General features: G+C 39.0%; 1 protein-coding gene across 4 annotated transcripts in view; it reads right to left on the bottom strand.

Moving 5' to 3' along the window:
• tcf4 (transcription factor 4) overlaps window positions 1–22,059 on the bottom strand; it is a 302,082-nt gene that overhangs the window by 156,380 nt on the left and 123,643 nt on the right. For all 4 annotated transcript variants that reach the window (XM_028601084.1, XM_028601086.1, XM_028601085.1 and 1 more), the window contains one exon: window positions 12,939–12,997. In XM_028601084.1, the coding sequence (XP_028456885.1) occupies window positions 12,939–12,997 (59 nt within the window). The remainder of the gene's footprint in view (window positions 1–12,938; window positions 12,998–22,059) is intronic.

The following is a 22,059-nucleotide window of genomic DNA, read 5'->3' as shown; positions in this document are numbered from 1 at the left end:
ATTTCCCGAAATGATGTAGTATTTTATTTTGAAGTATTAGTTATGTTAACCAACAAAAACACTTATTTAATGTTTGGAAAAGATGGTGGTCATGGTTTAAAGAAACTAAAGTGCCGTCATAAGATGTTTTGTGGTGCTATAACAATATCAAGCAATGTCCACTTCAGGACCAGCAATCACTATTCACACAACCACAAGGGGGTCTTTGTCAGGAAACTGAAAACAGAGGTTGCATTAGACATGTGATCAAACTATTACTTCCAATGGTTTATCTAATGAAAACAGTCTCACCCTCGAAAAATAGCCAACTCCTGTATCTCCCTGACAGGTGTAAAAATGCTCATGACGTGTGATAACGGAGCTTTAAACTAACTGTCAAGTCAATTACAGTGTGAAAACTCTGTGCAGTGTCACTCACTGCAGAAGATCAGTGTGCTAACTCTTAATGAAGCATCAGGACAAGAGAGGTGAGAATCATAACAGCAGAACTCTAACTGCTGATGAATATATTGGGGTATGATCAAACACATCAGCTGTTTCGCATCGCCAGAGCTACCTCCCCAGGGCTGTGGAGTAAGGTCTGGCCCCCTCCACACATACATTCTGGGATAGGAGAAAAAAACTCTCTGGGTTTTTTGCATTTCTTTAAACCAATCGCAATCGTCTTGGGTGTTCAGAGTTCTGGACGCAGCGACGGTGGATCTGCAAAATTGTCTTGTGTAGGAACTCGTTTTGGTGGAATATTTGCACCCCACAAAAACGGTAGCCTGGGAATCCAGACCTAAATCCGAAAGTTTGAGGGTCTGGCATTGAGTAATGAAAATGGCCCAACTCGAGGGGCGGCACCAAGCATGCATTTGAAAATCTCACTGCACGCAATTGGTTAAAACACTACGACCAATCACAACATTACACGCAGCGACGTATCCAGAGCCCCATACGCTTAGCTACCAGCGGAGCTAACTAGATTAAACTGTCGTCATCTGTTTAGCTCGCCTCTGGCTAACGAGAACTTGGCACATACAATAGTAAATGAAATTAACTGTTCACACAATACAGTAATGTCAGCCATTTCAATTAGCTGGATACATTGTGAAACATAATTTGCTCTTAGCAGTGTATAACCATGTGTATTTTGTCCAGAGCTAATCCCCGCCCAATCGGTCCCAAAACGTCCCAGATAGAGAGTAAATGCTGTAAACATACTTTTTGTGAATCTTTACAATCATTCCCTGAAAGAACCAAGCAGGCCTGCCTTGTTGCACGATTGAAAATTTCTTCAAAACTTGCCATTTTCAGTATGTAGCTTGCTATCTCAAAGGATTTGGTTATTTGCTGTAGCAAAATGGGGTTTAGCTACGGCAACACAAAGAGAGCGGAAGGTGAGGGACATCCGGCAGAACATCCGGCGCCGCCAGAACATCCTGGATATGGACTGTCAGCTAAATGGATCTGAAGCTGATATTGTCAACTGCTGTTGGCAAGGACAGGAATGAATCTTGAGTAAAGTTCCCAGACAAAATATAACTGCTCTTTTAGGCAAACGGCATAAAATGTAATCCTGCTACAAAATATACAGTATATGGTACGTGAAAAGGAAATATTAATTTCCAGTACCTTTAGTGCACACAGGAACTACATTAAAATATGTATCATGTTTGTATATAGGCATATATATATATATATATATATATATATATATATATATATATATATATATATATATATATATATATATATATAGTTTTACATGCAACACAATATAGAGCAAATACTGAAAAAAATAAAAATACTTTATAAATGTACTCATTAAAAACAAATGTGTTTTTCTGATGTAATCAAACAACAGACTGAGTCCTTTCCATCCCTGGTGTGTTTGAGTGTATTCATGCCACCTTCAGCCAGCAGACGATGGTTTTTGGAGGGTGTTTGGGTGTTTTTAGAGGAGCAGAGTTGGCTGTTGGGGGGTTGGGCTCGTACCTTGGCAGGAGGCCACGTTTCCCAGCCCCCATCACCCATCCACAGCTAGGAGAGAATCACCAGTGAGACCCAGTCAGCTTTCCAGCTTACACTGGTTAAAAGCAGTCAGTTCGCACCAATTATAAATCTGTACTGCTACTGAAGTAAAAAGGCTCTGTTGTATAGAAAACAAACACTGAGGTATGCTGTTCTGCTGGATGGAAACACCCTTGGAGCAATAGACACTGTTGGACTGTCCATCCATTCATTTTTAACACAGAAGACAGATAAGTCTGTCCTCCCCCGAAAAAAAAGCTCACACAGGTTGTTTGCTCAATCAGCAATTACAACCTATATTTACGTTTACAGTGAAGGCTTGGATTGGGGTGGCACCTAAATCATCGTTGCAGCTACCGCCGTGGAAGCGATAAAACAAAATCATTGTAAATTTCTTCATGAAATATTTTTTTTATTAACCCTAACCTGCATTTACACCATAGGCCACTTAAACCTCTGACTGAAATTCTTCCTTTTGAAATAATCTTAAACTATTTGACCCCTAAACTTGCACCTGATAGAAATTATGGAGGAAACAGTAGTTAACATTTTCTAAACCACCCTAATTACGCACCAAACTGAAATAAAACCAGGATATTGGGAATTTTGGTAACTGATTGTCACTAGCCTGGATTCCAGCCGAACTTAGCCCACAACATTTGAGGTCGGGAAGTTTGGTCTAGACTTGATCTGTTGTGGAGCAACTATGCTCGAATGAGAGCTGTTTGGACCAATAAAATTGTCAGGGTGGCCTTTATACGATGATGGAAAGATGATCAACAGTAACGTAATCAACCACGTCACCAAAGAGCGCTTGGGTTGAATTCGTTTACAACTAAGATTGCTGCCGCTGGAGAATTGAGTTATAGAATGTTATAGAAGATATATTGACAGCGCATTAATTTTAAAAGAGGAACAGAGAACCGCGATCAAAGAATTTGCCGATCGGAAAGATGTTTTTGTCGTCCTTCCAACGGGATTCGGCAAAAGTTTAATTTATCAGCTGGCCCCGATGGTCGCTAAGAAGATGGGGCACTCTGATTGGTTGTAAGTCTATCCAATTGAGTGCACAGGCATTTTCTTTCCTGGTTCGGTTGAAACACGCCCCATAATCACAGCCCAATGGAGCAGTATCAGACTCATACTCTATGACAACGTCAGGCTACATTGTTACATCAATACTCCCCAATGAGACAAAGAGCAAATTGTGTTTGATTCGTTCATTTCAACATTGAATGAATGAATGAATGATGAGGTTTAGATTACAGGACAGGAAAAAGTAAAAAAATAAATAATAATAATAATAATGAATAAAACAACACAGAATGGCATGTGAATTATGCCATATTCCGGCCAAGCCATCATTCCTGCAGTCTAAAAGTTGTGGGTCTGACGTTTGATCTTTGGTTCCAGTTATTGTTCTCTCCTGAGAAATTCCGAAGTTAAATTCACAGCAACAGGGCTTCCTAATAATTTAGTCAAATTTGTGTCACCAGATCTTCGGCCCTGCTGAGAGCATCTCTCCAGGGATGGCAATGTCAGTGGCTCCAACCCTTTGGTCCAGACTTAAATATCTTGACAATTATTGGATGGATTGCCACAAAACTTAAAGACATTGCCCAGTGGATCAATCCTAATGACTTTTCATGTAGCTGCACCATTAGGTAAAAATGTAGAGCCGCAAAAATTAACGGATTAATCAATTTGTTTTCAGTTATTAAATTAATCACAAACTATTTTGGTAATCGATTAATCCATTTGAGTCATATTTCAAGAAAAAGTTAATTCTCTGATTCCAGCTTCTTAAGCTTCTTAAGTTTCTTCACTCCTCTGTGACAGTAAACTGAATATATTTGAGTTGTGTACAAAACAAGACATTTGAGGACGTCATGTTGGGCTTTGGGAATCACTGAGTGACATTTTTCACCATTTGAGGACATTTTATCGACCAAACAAGTAATCCAGTTGCAGCCAATGTTTTGGTTTTTCCAACTCTCTGGTTTACAGCCATATACTGTAGCTGCAAAACGGACCCTCCCTGCAGCATCCAGCTCGGTTCTAAACATTTGAATCACTGGCCACATCTCAGATTATTTTTTAGTGATTCGAATATGTGTGTTGTTTCCCAGGTTTGTGGGTGGGAGCATGAAAGGATGAGATTGACATATTTGTAAATTGTAATTCTTAAATCAGCATATCTCTTCCATCAACGTGACAAACATTAACTGCTGCTAGCAACCACTTTGACTGAAAACGATGTCATGAGAAAGGATTTGTCAGTCAGTGCTGATTGGTCAGGGCACACTAGCCCCCACCGTCCCAAACAGAAATCGTATAACATCAACACAATGTTGGACCGAATAACGAAATGAAAATGAAATGGGAGTTCAATTCAGATTATCCAGCTAAATGTTTTGGAAATTTGCAGATTTGTGGTTGTGAATGGGCACAGTAATAACATTATGAGGTGTATATTCAAAAGTTAAACATTCTAAAACCAAAAAAAGGAGCCAAAATGTGTAACCAAAATCTATATTGGCTCAAAACTCTAGTGGCACAAATGTATTTCATTTGGTCAGAGAGTTGTAGAATAAACTGGGGTCATTGGAAATATTCCCGCTGTTAGCATGTGAGCTCATCCTCCCCTCTAAGTGTTTTTTTTTGTCTTTCACTAACGGCCGACGATGAAGCCAGAGGATTTTGGACTTCAGCCCAGCATGTAAATTTATCTGCCATTTCCAAACAATTTCCATCAGGAGCCATTCAGACTGTGTAACAGGATAATTTGACAGCAGCCCAGTAGGAAAGCAGCCAGTGAGGCAATAATGTTTGATTTATTTTATATTTCCGTCCTCTACAGTTTGCTGTAGCCTCACAAAGGCCACAGCTGGATATGAGAGGTGGTTATAAATAAATAAAAGCTCAGGAAGTTGGCGATACACGGACAGATGGACGGATGGATGGATGGATGGATGGATGGATGGATGGATGGATGGATGGATGGATGGATGGATGGATGGATGGATGGATGGATGGATGGATGGATAAGGGAAAGGATCACACCAAAACACAGACTGATGTGAACAAATGAATACAGTAAATGGTTGAACAGTGAATTAAGGAGTGATCGGATGGATGGATGGATTTGTTAGTGAGTCATCCCGGCGACGAATGGTTGATGGCAACAACTGGACTGATGAAAGAACACATTTCAGTGAATGAATGAATTAAAAGTATGAATACGTGAGTGTTCAGTTAGAGGAATGGATTGAGCGCTAAAATTAGAAAGGAATAAATGAATATAACACCTAATATGGATGAATTAATGCTTGAAAGGAAGGATGAATGGATGTATGAATAAATCATGTAATGAGAGAATGAATGCATAAAAAAGACTGATTGAGTGAGTGAGCAATTTAACACAACACAATAAATGAATAAATTAACAAGCCACCTAAAGAAAATTAGCATATTAATCAGTGGTGGAAGAAGTATTGAGATCCTTTACCTAAGTAAAAGTAATAATACCACACTGTAAAAACACTCTGTTACAAGTAAAAGTCCTGCATTGAAAATGTTTATTGAGTAAAAGTATGTAAGTATCACCAGGAAAATATACTTAAAGTGAAGGAAAGGGATGGAGGGAGGGAGGGAGAGAGGGAGTGAGGAAGGGAGGGAGGGAGGGAGAGTGAGGGAGTGAGTGAACATTTTTTAATAAATCATTTACAGTTTTTTTCTGAAGCTATGGTACTATTCTCACAAGTTCGTGGTAAAATTTCACTACCTTAGTAGTACAAACAAACAGATCATCAAAAAGTACCTCTTTTCACAACTCTAAGTACATCTGACATTGACTGTGTGCAAAAAAACATAAAGAAAGACGAGTCTCACATTGAAATACACTACGGCCACAGTCAAAAGTGGACAGGAATATCTTCTCTATTATTAAAATACTTTTTACTAACACTATGCTCATTGTTGATAACTGCCATTTGACTAATGTAGCCTACTGCATGTATAGATGTTTATTTTGCCTGATATAGTCCGAAGCAAAACTTCCAAATCACCACCCTAAGGTGTGAGATGTGTATGTGACCACGGTGGGATTTGAACCCTCAACCTTAGTGTTGGTAAACTTACAGTAGTGCTCAAACCAGCAGGGCCACAAAGGACCACTGCAATGATTACAGTGTGTACAATACAACAGATTGGGATGGGATTGGATGAGGCTTGTGACGACGAAAAATACATTGTGTGATGTGGACGAGTACTTACGGCCAAATCCAGAAGACCGAATTGATGCAGAGTCATGTAGTGTGTACTACAGAACACTTTTACAGTATTTGATTAGACAAGACCTTACAGTAATGTTGCAATAAAAGTGTGTTTCTTGCATCGATTAGCGGGAAAGATGTCTTCATTGATCACACTTCTGATTATGGGATAGGAACTATGGAACTAGTTTGTTGTTGAATTTTATGGCTAATGTACAATTACATTTTTCCCTATACTGTAACGTGAAAACAGTGAAGCAAACCGATCATCTTTAGCACTTCAAAGGGTCATTTTGAAAAATGTGTTATGTTTAGGTGACTTAACAAATGTACTTATTGCATTTCACCAGTAACTCAGTGGTTGAAACATTGGTCTTGTAGTGAAAGATGTTTACAAGCCAAATGAAAGGAGAATCAGTTGCTTTGAATGCAACAGTTTAGTATGACCGGTTGGAAGTCTTGGACTACGTTCAGACTGCAGGCAAAAGTGGCCCAAATCTGATTTGGTTTTGTGTGACAGACTTCAGACTTCTTCAGGAGTAGCGTGAACACTCAAATCTTGCCCAGATCTGATTTTTGCAAATCAGATTTAGACCACTTCCATATGTGATCCTGAATCAGACCCAGTGACCCAGACCCAGTGTGAACAACCAAGGGGATTTGATGCGACTTTTACGTGAATCTACATCGACATTTGTCACAATTACGCGCCGGCCGAAGTTAGCCCTAGACACAGACAGTATCATTTAAAAAAATGACTAGGCCTACAAAGAAGCTATTCACAACGCAGTCCCACCACTCTCGGCTTTGTCTCTGCATCCACACAGACCTCTGTAGTGAATTTGCAGCCATAACCCCGCTTAAGGCCAAAATAGCCAACTTGAGTCTCTTTCTCTTCATTCTTCTCCTCCTGAGCACCTGCTCATTAATGTTACGGCTGCCATTACACAAACATTTTGAAATAAAAGCAAAAATGCTTACTTCCTCCATAACCCCCCCTAACTTTAGTGCAACAGCGTGCTGCGTCTGATGTGATTGTTATTGTCCACACTGGAATCTGATATAGGCCACATGTTAAAAAGGTAATGTGAACAGCCATACAAAAAAATCTGAATTAAGCATTAAGACTTGCGGTGTGATTGTAGCCTTGTACTTAAGAGTTTTGAAACACTGCACCATACTATTGATAATAGTACCATAGCGAATAAAAAAAACCTGTAACATACCATTTGATTATTCTTATTAATTTGAAGTAAATGAAAATAGTGACTGGATTAGTTAAAAAAACTCCACAAATGAACAAATAAATACATGGATAAACTGCGGTAAGAAATAACGTATGAGTGAATGCAAAAATAAAAGTGAATGAATGGAAGGTTGAATATATTAGGGAGTGGCTTTAATTTACAAATTTAAATATGACAAGAAATGTTCTCTGTGTGTGTGTGTTTGTTTGTTTGTTCCCAAGGCTGTCAGGGCAAAGTCCTGTCCTCGTAACAGGAAATGATAAAAACCAAAAGGCATCTGAAAACTACTAAGAGTCCTTGAAATGCCACACTGGGATTTTTGCTTCCCTTTCCTCAACAGTCATGATTGCCCTGTTGCCCGTGACAACAGTCAATCACTTTGTTTGGTTTGGTTGCCCTTGCTGGCAAACCACTGACAACCTCTGTATCCCAAGACAAGTGTTGTGTTCAAACAAGTAAAAGAAAAAGGTAGATTGTATTTAAACATAAAATCTAGTGGATCCAGTTTAAAATGATATCCACATTTTGTCAACAAACTTAAGCTTCTAGCATTAAAAGACAGACCCTTAACTCCTGCGGTGGAGCTGTCCTCTGTGAGGGCGACTGTGTGCTTGTTCGAGCAGCAATCAAGACTAATTTAAGTTTTGTGTTGTCCCGTCAACCTTGAAAAACACTTATTTTTCTCGACATTTTTGACGTTTTTTTTTTTTTTTTCAACGTTTGAAAGTGTTACATTTTTCTTCGACGCATTTTCAGCGCTTTTTTCTACGTCCCGTATTTTCTGATATAAAACAGAAATTGAAAACGGGTCAATGTGACCCAAAGTCAACACAAGGGTTAAGTTTTGGTAACACATGAAGGCATCTATATAAGAGTGTTCCCTAGTGTAAGAAGTGCAAGAACGTTCACCCAGGGGACCGCATCGTGTTTTTTCTTAACTTAACGGCACAAACGAAACTACGTCATGTTCTGAGTCATGCATAGCCAGAATTTAAGCTACATAGCAGCTGATATTACACTAACCACAATCTTTTTCTAAACTAACCCTAACCCAACCTTAACCCTACCTAACTTAGGGCGTTTTCAGACCTAAAGTTCGTGGACTTTGTGTGATTCGGGGGTGAAGTTGCAGTACTGTTGCATTTTTCATTTGGTTCGGTTTGCTTTCACACTGCACTTTGTAAAACGCCCCAAACGGTCGCTTTTTTATGGGACAGAATATCTGAAACTTGCCGACACGTCCTGGTCTCAAAAATAATTCCGTACAAGGTTAATATTGCAGGAGGGAAGGACCGATAGTGGTTTTTCAAAGCCGATACCCATTGCGACTATTAGTAGTTAATATAAAAGATAACCAATATTTGGAACCGATATGCATTTACAGTGAAAATGAAAATCTTTAAGTCAAAATTAAGATTTTGGAATGTTACAAACTCCAACACGAAACGTTCTTTAAATGCTTTAAGCAATTACAGAGAGTCAGATAGTGTTGTTGGTGGGACATTAAGTCAGACTCAGTGGTGAGTGGAACCGAAGCAGAGGGACAGACACAGAGCTGGAGCCGAGCCAAAGTAGCGCACTTTTTAATTAATTTTCAGGCAAAAACAACGCTTTACAAACCGATAATCGTGCAGAGACGAGAATCTGTCTTTTCCTAAATTGCAGGCTATTAAATGCTCTGTATTTGGTTCACCTCATGTATTTGGGTCGACCACGTTCTCACCTAAAGTGATCCGAACCCTGGTTCACTTGGAAGCGAACCGAGACCCACGTTTTTCAAGAGGACCAGAATTAGTTTGAGCCGCACCAGGGTTCGGATGAGCTTTCACGCCAGCCCAAACGAACCGGACTATCTGACCAACCACTCCAGGGTTCGTTTAAAACGGACCAAACTAAGAGATTTTGGTATCCAAACCTCACCGAGTAGTTTTTGTGCCTAAACGTAACAAAACTGCGACCATTTCACAACATTAATGATGTGTGACCTGATCCGAAACCCAAACATGTAAATGCAACAGCCTTCATATATTCCTCATGATTTGCAACATCCTTTACCACAACTTTGATATTCATAAGCACGGAAATGCACTTCTTTGATAAGCTTTAATCCATCGATGTACAAGACTAAAAGAGAAATAAATCCATAACATCAGGCTAACTTGTCCAACAGCCTGCACTCGTACATGATTTTTCAATTTCAAAAACCAGAAGGAGGTCATCAAATTACAGCGAGCACATCAAGCCTCTGTCTGTTTAATATTCCACCGGCAGAATCAAACACCAGCATCTGTACTGTATGTTCTCTTAATTATCATCTCGTGGATGCATATGGTCCATGAGAATTGAGCGGGAGGATTGCAGTGCAAATTCAAAACCCGACTATTACCAAAGTCCTCAGAACACCTGGCGCCATAACCGACGATACATATCCCTTTAAACAGAAATTTGTCTTGTTGAAGTTGTTAAATTAAAATGAATAATTATTTGTTTTATGAAGTTGGGAATATGTGGTTGTTAGAATATTTATGTAAGTTTAGAATTTGTCTGAAAAATAAAAATATGAAAAGCATGTAAGAGTTGTTGGTTTTGATAGTCGTGTGGATGATTGACACATAAGAAGATAGATAATAACTCAACCAAATCAGCTCACTGCATGATTTAAAAACACCAGAAAAGTTGCAGGCAACTAAAGACTACTTTAAAGGGGACATACTGGGTTATACTCATTTTCATGTTCATATGTGTACTTTGGTTTTCTGCTAGAACATGTTTACATGCTTTAATGTTAAAAAAAAAAAAAAGTTATTTTTCTCATACTGTCTGTCTGAATATACCTGTATCTGACAAAAACGCTCCATTTTAGCGCCTGTCTTTTTAAGACACCCTCCCCTCCCAAAAAAACAGTCTGCACTGATTGGTCAGCGTTTCAAGGTCTTAAGCATCTGCGTTTGGCCTCTCTGCACCATCATTGCAATTTCTAACTTTTATCACTTTCTACCTATATATAGTATAGTTGTGACAACACAACCGTACGGAAGTCCTGACGGCTCGTTTAAAGGCACCGTTTCTGAATATGGGCTGTGTACATCTCTACTTCTCTGCATATATATAAAAAAATATATATATGAAAATATATTAGGGCTGTCAAAATAATGCGTTCATTTTGATTAATTAATCTGAGAAAAAAATAACACGTTAAAAAAAATAACGCTGATTAATCCATTCCATATTGACGTTTGACCCGGAGGCGTTCTAGCCACCATTCGACTGTAAAATGAAGGAGGGAGACGAGAATGTGCTGCCTGGATCATTGATTGGAACATTTAGCTACTTGTTACTTCTTCCTGCCAACCGTGGCTACCGAAATCTGGTGCCCCTGATATGTCTGCTCTTCTCTCTGATGCTCTGAAACGGACGATACAGGCAACACAAACACCGCTCCACGTGACGCTAGTTAACACTATACTCGCCAGCAGCTAACGTTAGCCTACCGCTAGCTAGTAGCTGGATTAAACACTGTTAAAATGCTGACAGCTAACGCTAACCGGTGTAAAGTTTGACTGTGTTTTACTGTAGAGGATTCAACACCGGTATGTAACAATCTGCTAGCCTGACAAGCCAGCTGCCACTAGTGTGCATCTAGATTTCTAGGCTAACAATCTGCCATCGGAAAAACAACACAGACGGTGCGTTCAATGAAACTGGTAAACTACAGCCTCGTGGTGCATTTGAAGTTATTGTAAATGTCCTTTTCCCATCTGGTGGTTGTTTTTGTCGTTCAACAGCAATTTACTAGTGAAATAAGTTATTGTTATAGATTATTATCAAATCATTTAATTTTGACCATATGGCCTTAAAGCAATAAACAAGCCCTTCTTTAATGTCACCGACTGTTGTTTAGTACCCTTCTTTTTTCTTTTCTTTTTTTACTTTCTTAAAAAGTTCAAGTTCAGGCAACGTTAATTATGTATGTGATTAATTTCGATTAATTAATCACAGAGTATGTAATTAATTTGATTAAATTTTTTAATCGATTGACAGCCCTATATATATATATATATATATATATATATATATATATATATATATATATATATATATATATATATATATATATATATTTATATATATAAAAAAGACACAATCTCAACTTTTACAATATGGGACCTTTAAAGCTGCATAAATCAATTTCTATATTAATAAAAGATAAAATGACAAATGAAATGGATGAAATTTGAAAATTGTGTTGGTTTTTCAGCCTGCAAATGCAATTCACCAACCCAGCTCAGCCAGACATTTTTCTACTGTTGGAGGAATATTAAAGTTATATTCCTAAGCAGGCTTGGGAAGTAACAGAATACATAGAACAGCGTCAGGTAGGTTGGTAGTTGCTGGTCTACCTCAATCAGTTTGTTGAATCAATTTTTCAACGTGCTTGGTCGGGACCCTTTGCGTGATATTTCACTGTGCAGGGTAAAAACCACTTAGGATTAAGAAAATATTGTGGATGGGGTTAAAACATTTAAGGTTAAAAGAAACATGAGACAAGAATCCCGGGCTCCTAGGTAAAATGTCCTACCGCCGCTATCGTTGGTAGGACTTCTTCTAATGTCACGTCATCTTACAGAACTGCTACCATGCCTGGTGGCGGCTTCCCATACATACACAAAAAAAATGCCTTTTGTGTCTGTATCTGACACAGAGTCACTGCCGTCCAGATCCACACAACAGTGTGAGGGCTTTGAAGCCCTCGTCAGTGTTGTAGTCAAGACCACCTAAACCGAGACCAAGTCATCACCCAGACCAGAGTGTATCGAGACCGAGACAAGACCGAGACTTTGAGGGGTTGAGACTGAGACAAGACCAAGACCAAGGCAGAGCGAGGCAGAGTCAAGACCATGACCAGACCAGTGCCAGACAGCCACAACTTCTTCTTCTGTCTCAGAGATTTACTTGCTTGGGAGTGCGTGTTAAGGGGGCGGAGAGTTCGTTAACAGTAACACATTTCAAATTAGAAAAGAATCAAAGTTATTGGTTGCATTTGAAGCAGGAAGTTTTACATCCAATCACAGTAATGATGTTAACACATACTGTAAATCAGACAATACACAGGTCATTTAGTGATAACCCTGCCCAATTTATCTGAGAATGATTACACATGAGGTTGATACCAGGACGAAAAATGGTCTTGAGAACGGTCTTAAGATCAAGACCGATCTTGAATACTACAACGCTGCCCCTCGTCACTGACACTGAACATCCTCTACCACTGACCTCAGATCAAATCCAAGCAGGGTTTGCTCTCCTCTGTATGTATATCACTGCTTTCACACAAAAAAAGCACAAAAGCTGAGCGACACACTCTGTGTTTATAAAAGAAGACATTTAGAGAGGGACTGACCTGGTGGCAGTGTGGGTTGGACCCTCTGCTGTACGAGTACGAACTCCTCTCTGTTTTACCTGCAGGAGGACGACAAGAAAAGAGAGGGAGCAGTTAGCAGAGGGAATCACCTCAACAAGGACAGACCCTTAACTTTTTCTGAAAAACTCATATACTGCTTCATCTTCAAGCCAATGGAATTCCAAACAAAGTTAGGGTTAGCAGACCAAAAATATATAGACAGGTTTCATTCACTCATTCATACAGAGGGGGCGACAAACTAGACAAGATGATGCAAACCGCAACAATCATCATTCAGTCATTCCATCATGTTCATCGCTTAAATGAGTTAACCTACTATATATAAATAATGTGGCTTCATAACAATCAGCAGCATGAGTAATCATTCATTCATTTAAAATCAACAGTGGTGCCCATACGTTTATGAACCCATGCTAAAGTTGACTAAAAAGAGGAATAAATAAAGCTTTTTTTAGAAATTGATCTTAATACTTACCTTAATTAAAAAAATAGGAAAAGGTCCAACCTCTAACCTCTTGTGAATGAATGATGTATCGTAAATAAATAAATGTTCTTCCTTAAAATACAGGAGGCATAAGTAAGTACACCCCTATGTTAAATTCCCATAGAGGTAGGCAGATAGCCTAATAGCCTAATAGCTGGTTTGATTTGCATTGAGAGATGATCTTATGGAAAGTAGCCCATGCCAATCTCTAGGTATGGTGAAGGGTGTGATGATGTGGGGGGGGGGAATTTTAATTCCAAAGCCCAAGGGAACTTTATCAGGATGCATAGAATCCTGGATCCATGGCCTTTAAAATTAAAAAATCTGTATGGCTCTGGGAATTTAATTTAATTTTTTAAAACTTACTTATGTCCCCTATATTTTAAGGAAGAACATTTATTTATTTATGATACATTACTCATTCACAAAGAAAATTGGTGTCCTTAAAGGTTGATTTTCTCCTCATTTTTTTAATTATGGCATTAAGATCAATTTCCAACACATGATTTTTTTTTATTCCTCTTTTTAGTCACCTTAAGCATGGGTTCATAAACGTATGAGCAGCACTGTATATGTACGAATGGATCATAAGAACAGCCGGAACACGGACACTGTCGCTCCCAATAAATTAATCGATATGAATGTCGATGGATTTATTTATATTGAAAGTATATTTCAATCTTTCTTTCATTCATTTATGGGATCATTCTAAACACAGTAAAAGAGTTTCATCAAAAAACAGCCAAAGCCAATTTTCATGATCAGTCTTCAGTGTGTGTGTGTGTGTGCGTGTGTGTGGTTGTGTGTGTGTGTGTGTGTGTGTGTGTGTGTGTGTGTGTGTGTGTGTGTGTGTGGTAGGCTCTCACAGCACAACAAAACAGACATCTGCTCGGCCTGCGACGTATAGAAAACTCTTTATTCTACAAGATCCAGCTTTGAAACCACAAACAACAATTTCAACCTCCGTGTTCTTTCAGTTGTAGATTTAGTTTCTTTGCATGTACGGACAAAACAAATCACAATACCAGACAAGGTATACGGTTTTCCGATGGCATTTAGTAACATCTAGAAACCAAGAAAAATATGGAATCTGTCTCAGATCACTGTTGATGTTGCATTGATCTGTTTGTAATGTATTTTTTTCGGCAGAACATCCCTGTCGTGTCTGTACTAGTATATTACATCAACCCTTCTGAAGCTTTGCCATGTATGGTACCGTACTGCTCTCTCTCCCTTTCTCCCTTGTCGGTCCATGGAGACTCATTAGTGTACTTGCTAAACCACTGAAGAACCACTTCCTTTACTTATTATAACATTATGCATCATCACTGACGCTGTCATTTCCCCCGTCTGTCAAACGGGATGCATTATTGAATTTTTATTTTTTTTGTGGGAAATTCATATCGTCGTTGTCGGGCAGAAACCTTGTATTGCCATATTTCCAACATCTTAATTTTGTCCATGAATCAACGCTATCAAACAGTGACGAGGCAATTTTGTCCGACTCGAGCAAATCTTAGCCTTTCTTCGTTTCCTGAAAAACCACGATGGTGGACACACGAGGTTCTTCGCCTGACAGTGATGTAGCCTACGTACATTTCCCATTCCCCAATTTGGACACTGAAATAAAATAACAGCCAGTAATTTAGTGCAGCATATAATAATCAAGCTGTTTTAGGGATAAAATAAAGCAACACAAACTTATGTTTTCTGGGTAAATCAGCAAATGAAATCCCTGAGATATGATGCATTATATTGATATAATAATCAGATAAAAATCCAATATTCTGGGCGCCTGGGCAGCACGCCTGGTAGAGCAGGCGCCCATACATAGAGGTGTACTCCTCGACGCAGCGGACGCAGGTTTGACTCCACCCTGCGGCCCTTCGCTGCATGTCATTCTCTCTTTCCCCTTTCATGTCTTCAGCTGTCCTATATGAATAAAGGCCTAAAATGCCCAAAAAGAAAATCTTAAAAATATTCAATAATCCTATATTCCTAAAGACAGATATATTATTTAGAGGATGTTTTATCACATTTTGCGGCTTCCATCCAGGTTTTCTAATGCAATACTTCAAAATGAGCGTAAAATGACCCGAATGGAAACACAGCTGTTGTCTCACGGTGTATATATCGCCATATCCCTCAACCCCCTGGTGTTACCCCAGCAACCTACTTGCTTGCTTCAGAATCTGTGTGGCTACATTACAACCACTTAGCAGTGGAAATGAAATTCTTCTTCTTGGAGTGTCAGCAGTAGTTTTCCCCTATATACGCATCCTGCAACTGCAGAGGTTGTGCAATATTACTTTCGGGTTGTTGTTTGCGCAACTTACAGCATGTGTGGTGAATTTCACATCATTTCCCAGAGTCCCCTCCATATGGAACGTATCAGGAGCTGGTGCACAGGCAGTTAAACTCTCTGCCCAAACCCCTCCAAACGGTGCATACCACGGATACTTTTGAGCAGAAAATAAGCCAAGCCACCACTTACCAATGCCCTAACAACCATTGCATTATTAAAAACCTCGCCTGCCAACAAGTACTACAACTAGACATTGCAGCTTTTATTTCTAATTTCCTCTATTAGTTCTTAGTGTTGATTTTGTGGTAGAAAAAGAAAAGATGTGTGAAGTGTTTTCTGTTAGTTCGGTTTCCCTTTGATTTGACGTACATATGTAAGCTATTTTGTTTCAGGCTGTCCTCTCCCCTTGATCATGTGCAGGTGTGTTAAGCCTTAACCCACATCTGATACACATTTATTGGACATGAGAAAAAAAAGAGCGCCGACATCCTCACCTAGACCCAACTGTCTTTATAGAACATCTTTGGTCCAACATATTTAACCTTCCTGTTGTCCTCGGTTCAAATTTGACCCATTTCTCTATCAGAATTTTGGGTTTCTTTCAACCAAATTGCACAAGAATTACACAAATGCTTCCATAGAAACACTCTTTGAGTATAATTAATGATCACTTAACTACTTTAATTTAATTTGGGGTGTTTTATTCAATGTTATTGCATTTGGGGGGAAAAAAAATTGAAATTATTTGGACATATACATATATATTTCTGAGATTCTCCCAAGATATGTTACTCTGATTTGAACTATTAGTCCAAATAATTCATAATTTCAGCTTTCAGCACTCAAATAAATAGGTATAATTTCATATAAATGAGGTTTACTGGTCATGAATTCCAAAAAATAAGTGCAACACTAATAAGTTGGTGTTAGTGGTGAAGCCGGTGGTAAAGAAAAAAAAAAAAAAAACGGAAAAAAAAGAAACCGCACGAATGTTGAAAAAAAAATGGTCCTAAAAAAAGGCTTAATTGTCAGAAATCAAAGCTCTTAAAATGCAATCCAAGGACTGATCGGCACACGACAGGAAGGTAAAGTCTCTTTTGCCAGGTAACCGACCGATTATTTGAATACACAAGCCGAGCGTGTACGGCTGTGAAAAAAAAAGGGGGTCTGATGAATTTCGAAAATGCAGCGACCGGCGTGGCGCGTAGACAACAAAGCTAATTTCCTCTCCAGCTTCTGAACAGGCTTTCCTCGCCTCCGAGCTGCGGGACCACTTGGAGACTATTTTTACCACACAGAGCTTCTTTTTTTTTTTGTGGGGGAGATAAAACCTTCTATCTTCAGCCAGTCTAAATATCAAACCACGGTTTAGTGTGTAATTACATTCGGCGCTCGGTGCAGCCGTACGAGATGAAATGGAGGGTTTTGTGGCGAGCGTGTGTGCAGGAAAATGAAGCGTGTACGTGGTGAAGGGTTTGAATCAGGCGTGTATAGACCAGCGCTGAATACACGCCAACACGGTAGTCGATGCAGAAGAGGTTGATAATTACAGGCGTACAGAATGGGGAATGTGGTCGACTATGTGTGTGTGTCTTTGTGTGTGTGTGTGTGTGTGTGTGTGTGTGTGTGTGTTTAGTGTGTGACCGATACAGCGGCCTCGGCTTCAGCTAAGACTGATGCCAGCTGGACCGGTTTGGCACATATACAAAGACTCCCACACACACACACACACACACACACACACACACACACACACACACTTGCACATGCACACGCACACACACAAACACACACACACACACACACGCAAATGTGCATTTACATGGTACCGGAATATATCCATACATATGAAAACACATTTATTTAACAAATACAAATTCAGGACGGTGCACGCACGCACACACACACACACACACACACACACACACACTCACAAAGATCTATGTAGATTAAACACTGCAAAATATCCTAACCTGCAACAAATCCAAACATGTCAACCATTGTACATTTAAGATTAAAATCAAAATGTTCCCATAAATATGAATGATTCTATAAGTACTCAAGCCTAAAACTCTTCAAAAAGCAACTTTAATAAAATAAAATAAAAAATAGTACATATTATCAAAAGGTTAGTTTGTGAAGAAAAATGCAGCAATTTATATGTAGCAGAAGCTACAGAGTTTTAAAGGGATTTAGCTACGACTGAAATCATGAAAACATTTGGGGTTTTAGTTTTTTTCTCTTTTAGGCCGATCAAATTCCTTAATTCCTTCTTTGCTTTTCAATAAATTATTTAGCAATTATACTCATTATTTTCAAATATTAAAACGGTATTTAGTAAGTCATGGTAACAATAGACTACAAACAAACGGTGTGGTATGACCCAGCGTTAATTCCCAGATTGTTCTTTCTATACCACATTCTGTTTTAGGCCTGTTAATGGAGAACAGGGCAACATGAAATCAGCAGCATGAACAACTATTAACTGTCATTCATTCTCTCTTCTTTTCATTTACTCATGCATTCACTGATTCACTAATTAACTCAATTCACTTTAAAAAAAAAAAGTTCCCTTAATTCCCTCCAATAATGAAGTACATAACAAGAATGTAAAATGGATCCAGCTGCCTGAGCAGACCGACAGGAAGAAAAGATAGCATGTAATACATAACAGAATAATAGAATAACAGAGGCCGATGTCGTTAGCCCTGACAGGATGGAACATTTGGATATGTAAGAGGCCTGCCCACTTAAACACTGACAAAAATCACTTTATCATAGCCATCCCTTTCAGAGCACTGATCAGCCCTCGTCTCTTTGTTGCAGATACAGGACTTTAGCGTGGTGTGTAACGTCGGCAGGAGTTCTGTCTCCTCTGATACCCCGTTGAGCAATGCATGTATATATATATATATATATATATATATATATATATATATATATATATATATATATCAATCTACACATCTGTTATTGATGCACACACACACAAACTATACATACTGTATATATAGACACACAGACACACACACACACACAGACACTCACACAAGCACAAAATATTCATACTGTATATATAGCCCCATAAACACACACAGACAAACACACACACACACACACACACACACACACACACACACACACACTCACACAAGCACAAAATATTCATACTGTATATATAGCCCCATATACACACACACAGACACACACACAAACAAACACACACACACACACAGACACTCACACAAACACAAAATATACATACTGTATATACAGCCCCATATACACTCACAGACACACACACACACACTCACACAAGCACAAAATATTCATACTGTATATATGGCCCCATATACACACAAAGACACACACACACACACACACACACTCACACAAACACACACACACCCAGACACACACAAACACACACACACTAACACACACACACACACACTAGCACAAAATATATATATACTGTATATATATATAGCCCCATATACACACACACAGACACACACACTCACAATAACACACACACAAAATATACATACTGTATATATATAGCCCCATAAACACACACAGACACACACACACACACACACAAGCACAAAATATTCATACTGTATATATAGCCCCATAAACACACACAGACAAACACACACACACACACACACACACACACACACACACACACACACACACACACACACACACAAACACAAAATATACATACTGTATATACAGCCCTATATACACTCAGACACACACACCACATACACACACACACACACACAAGCACAAAATATTCATACTGTATATATAGCCCCATATACACACACAGACACACACACACTCACACAAACACACCCAGACACACACACACACTAACACACACACACACAAGCACAAAATATATATACTGTATATATATAGCCCCATATAAACACACAGACACACACACACAAACAAACACACACACACACACACTCACACTAACACACACACAAAATATACATACTGTATATATATAGCCCCATAAACACACACAGACACACACACACACACACACACACACGCGCCCTATTTTTTGGAGCAGCCACAACAGCAGGTGTTGCCGCTGAAACTAAAACTCACTTCTAGAACACCGAACAAAAATCCAAAAAGACAAATTCAGGCATGGTTGATGTTTTTCCTTTGGTCGATATTTTACTGTTTAATAATGAATTGAATAATTGCGCGTTACACAAGTCCTCTAATCTAACCTGTTGTCAGTTACCCAAGTCACAGACAGCGTGTGCTCACAGCCTGACCTTTACCTGCCGAACACAGTTTGCTGTCGAAATATTGTCATGTCTATGTGGAATTAAAAAAAATATATTTTTTATTGTTTTATGGATTATGTTTGGTCTTTTTGTGCAGATACAAAAACTGTATGGATGTGTGGTGTGTGTGTGTGTTTGTGTGTGTGTGAGAATTATATTTATTGTAGGCCTATACGATTACATCTTGTTGCCATGAAGAAAAAAAAATGCTGTAAAAGCCGAAATGTAGCTATCAGTTGAGATGACAATGACCTGGATACAAAAGCTACTATTTGTAGCTTTTGTACAGATATATATTCCAAATTGAAGATGTTAACAATTGTACAACCGCAGTTCTGAACTTTTGTCCAAACACGGCAACCCTTTTCACCTCCACCATCTCTGCAGGCCGAGTTCATGTACTACACACACACACACACACAAACAAAAATCTCTGGTATTTTAATTTGGCCGTTAAAGAGAGAACAGCATACAAGAAAGAAAAAAAAAAAAAAAAAAGAAGCCAGGCAGGGACAGAGCAGCGCAGGATAGGAAGGGTCAGCCGCAAGATCACGCACCCTGTCACAGTATACACACACAAACACACACACACATATATATATATACACACACACACACACACACACACACACACAGATACCAACAGGGAAGCAGCTTTGTGTTTTGATAAAAAAGAGATTAATAAAAAAAAAAAAAAAAGAGGGCTTACATCACATTTCGTCTTCTTTCTTCCCTTCCAGCGACATCATTTTGTTTTGAATTTTTCACCAGATTAGTTTTGTGTCTATTTAGATGAGATAACGCACCAAATCATGTTTTCTCTATTCGCCCATTTATCATCAAAACACGAAGGGGAGTGAGCAAATTCCCAGGGATTGCATTGGGAAACCTCACCAGTGGCAGAGTCTGTCCAGAAAAAAATCTAAATAAATGTACAATTACAAAATACATTTTAGCAAATCCAGATGACAAACCACATAGCTTTTTTTTTGTTCTCTGACACTATCAGACTTTTGGATCCAATCCCAACAGAACCTGCTCTCTTCTCGCCTCTGCTCTGTGTCCCAGTCAACCTCCCTACTCTCCAAACTAAAATCACTCCTATGGACCTTTTTGGTCCCTTCAGTTTGTGCAGAACCTCATTTCCATAGAAGGTTACAACATGTGAAAGCACTTCAAGGACCCTATCCACCTCGGAAGGATGTTTGACAAAGCCCCTTTTATAAAAAAAAATGGCTCATTTGATTTTCTAGGACCTTATTTTCAAGGTTTTAAAGCATCACAGAGGGTTCCTTAACCCCCCTATGGTCTAAGGGCATTTTCACATATCGTCTTGAATTTCCTTTTTTAAAAGGTATTTGCAGAACAATTCAGCTTTCCTAACAGTTACAGTAACACATTTTGTCTAGAGCAATGTGTAAAGACATTTGGCGCTAAAGCTGAAACGGTGATGTTCGTTTTTTAGAAAGTCCTTAAAATCTCTTTTGAAAACAAAAGAGATTTGAAAAAAGGTCCAATGTGCGGGAATTTCTCCCATCTAGTGTTGAGATCATATATCGCAATCAACTCTCTCGCGCCGCGCAGTTCGTATCGCAAGGACGTATTACAGCTACTGTAGCCTTCACGCTTCAAAAAGCCGGTCTCTTGCTCTTTTCAATATGCTTTTTCTTTTTCTGGGCGAAGAAGAAGAAGACTCCTGCATCTGAAATTTGGATTTTGAATAATCCAAATGTGTGGTCCTCCATCTTTTCATTCTTTAAACTTGCCGGGGCCCGGGAAGCTACGATACCCATTAGCAGCGTTAGCGGCACCTGTGAGTTCATCATGTGACAGCGAAAACGCAAAAAGCAGAGCAGTATGTCCTGTATGCCCCTTAGCGGCTAACATATTTCAAGAGGGTGCATGAATATGCGAATGCAAATGTAAAATTTCAAGCCAAAAGGAATTCTTGGAATTGATGGTTTTGGTTAAATATTCATGAAAAAGGAC

This window comes from Perca flavescens, chromosome 16 (assembly GCF_004354835.1).
Source record: "Perca flavescens isolate YP-PL-M2 chromosome 16, PFLA_1.0, whole genome shotgun sequence".
Taxonomy (NCBI): Eukaryota; Metazoa; Chordata; class Actinopteri; order Perciformes; family Percidae; genus Perca; species Perca flavescens.
This window is presented reverse-complemented; position numbering and strand designations above follow the sequence as displayed.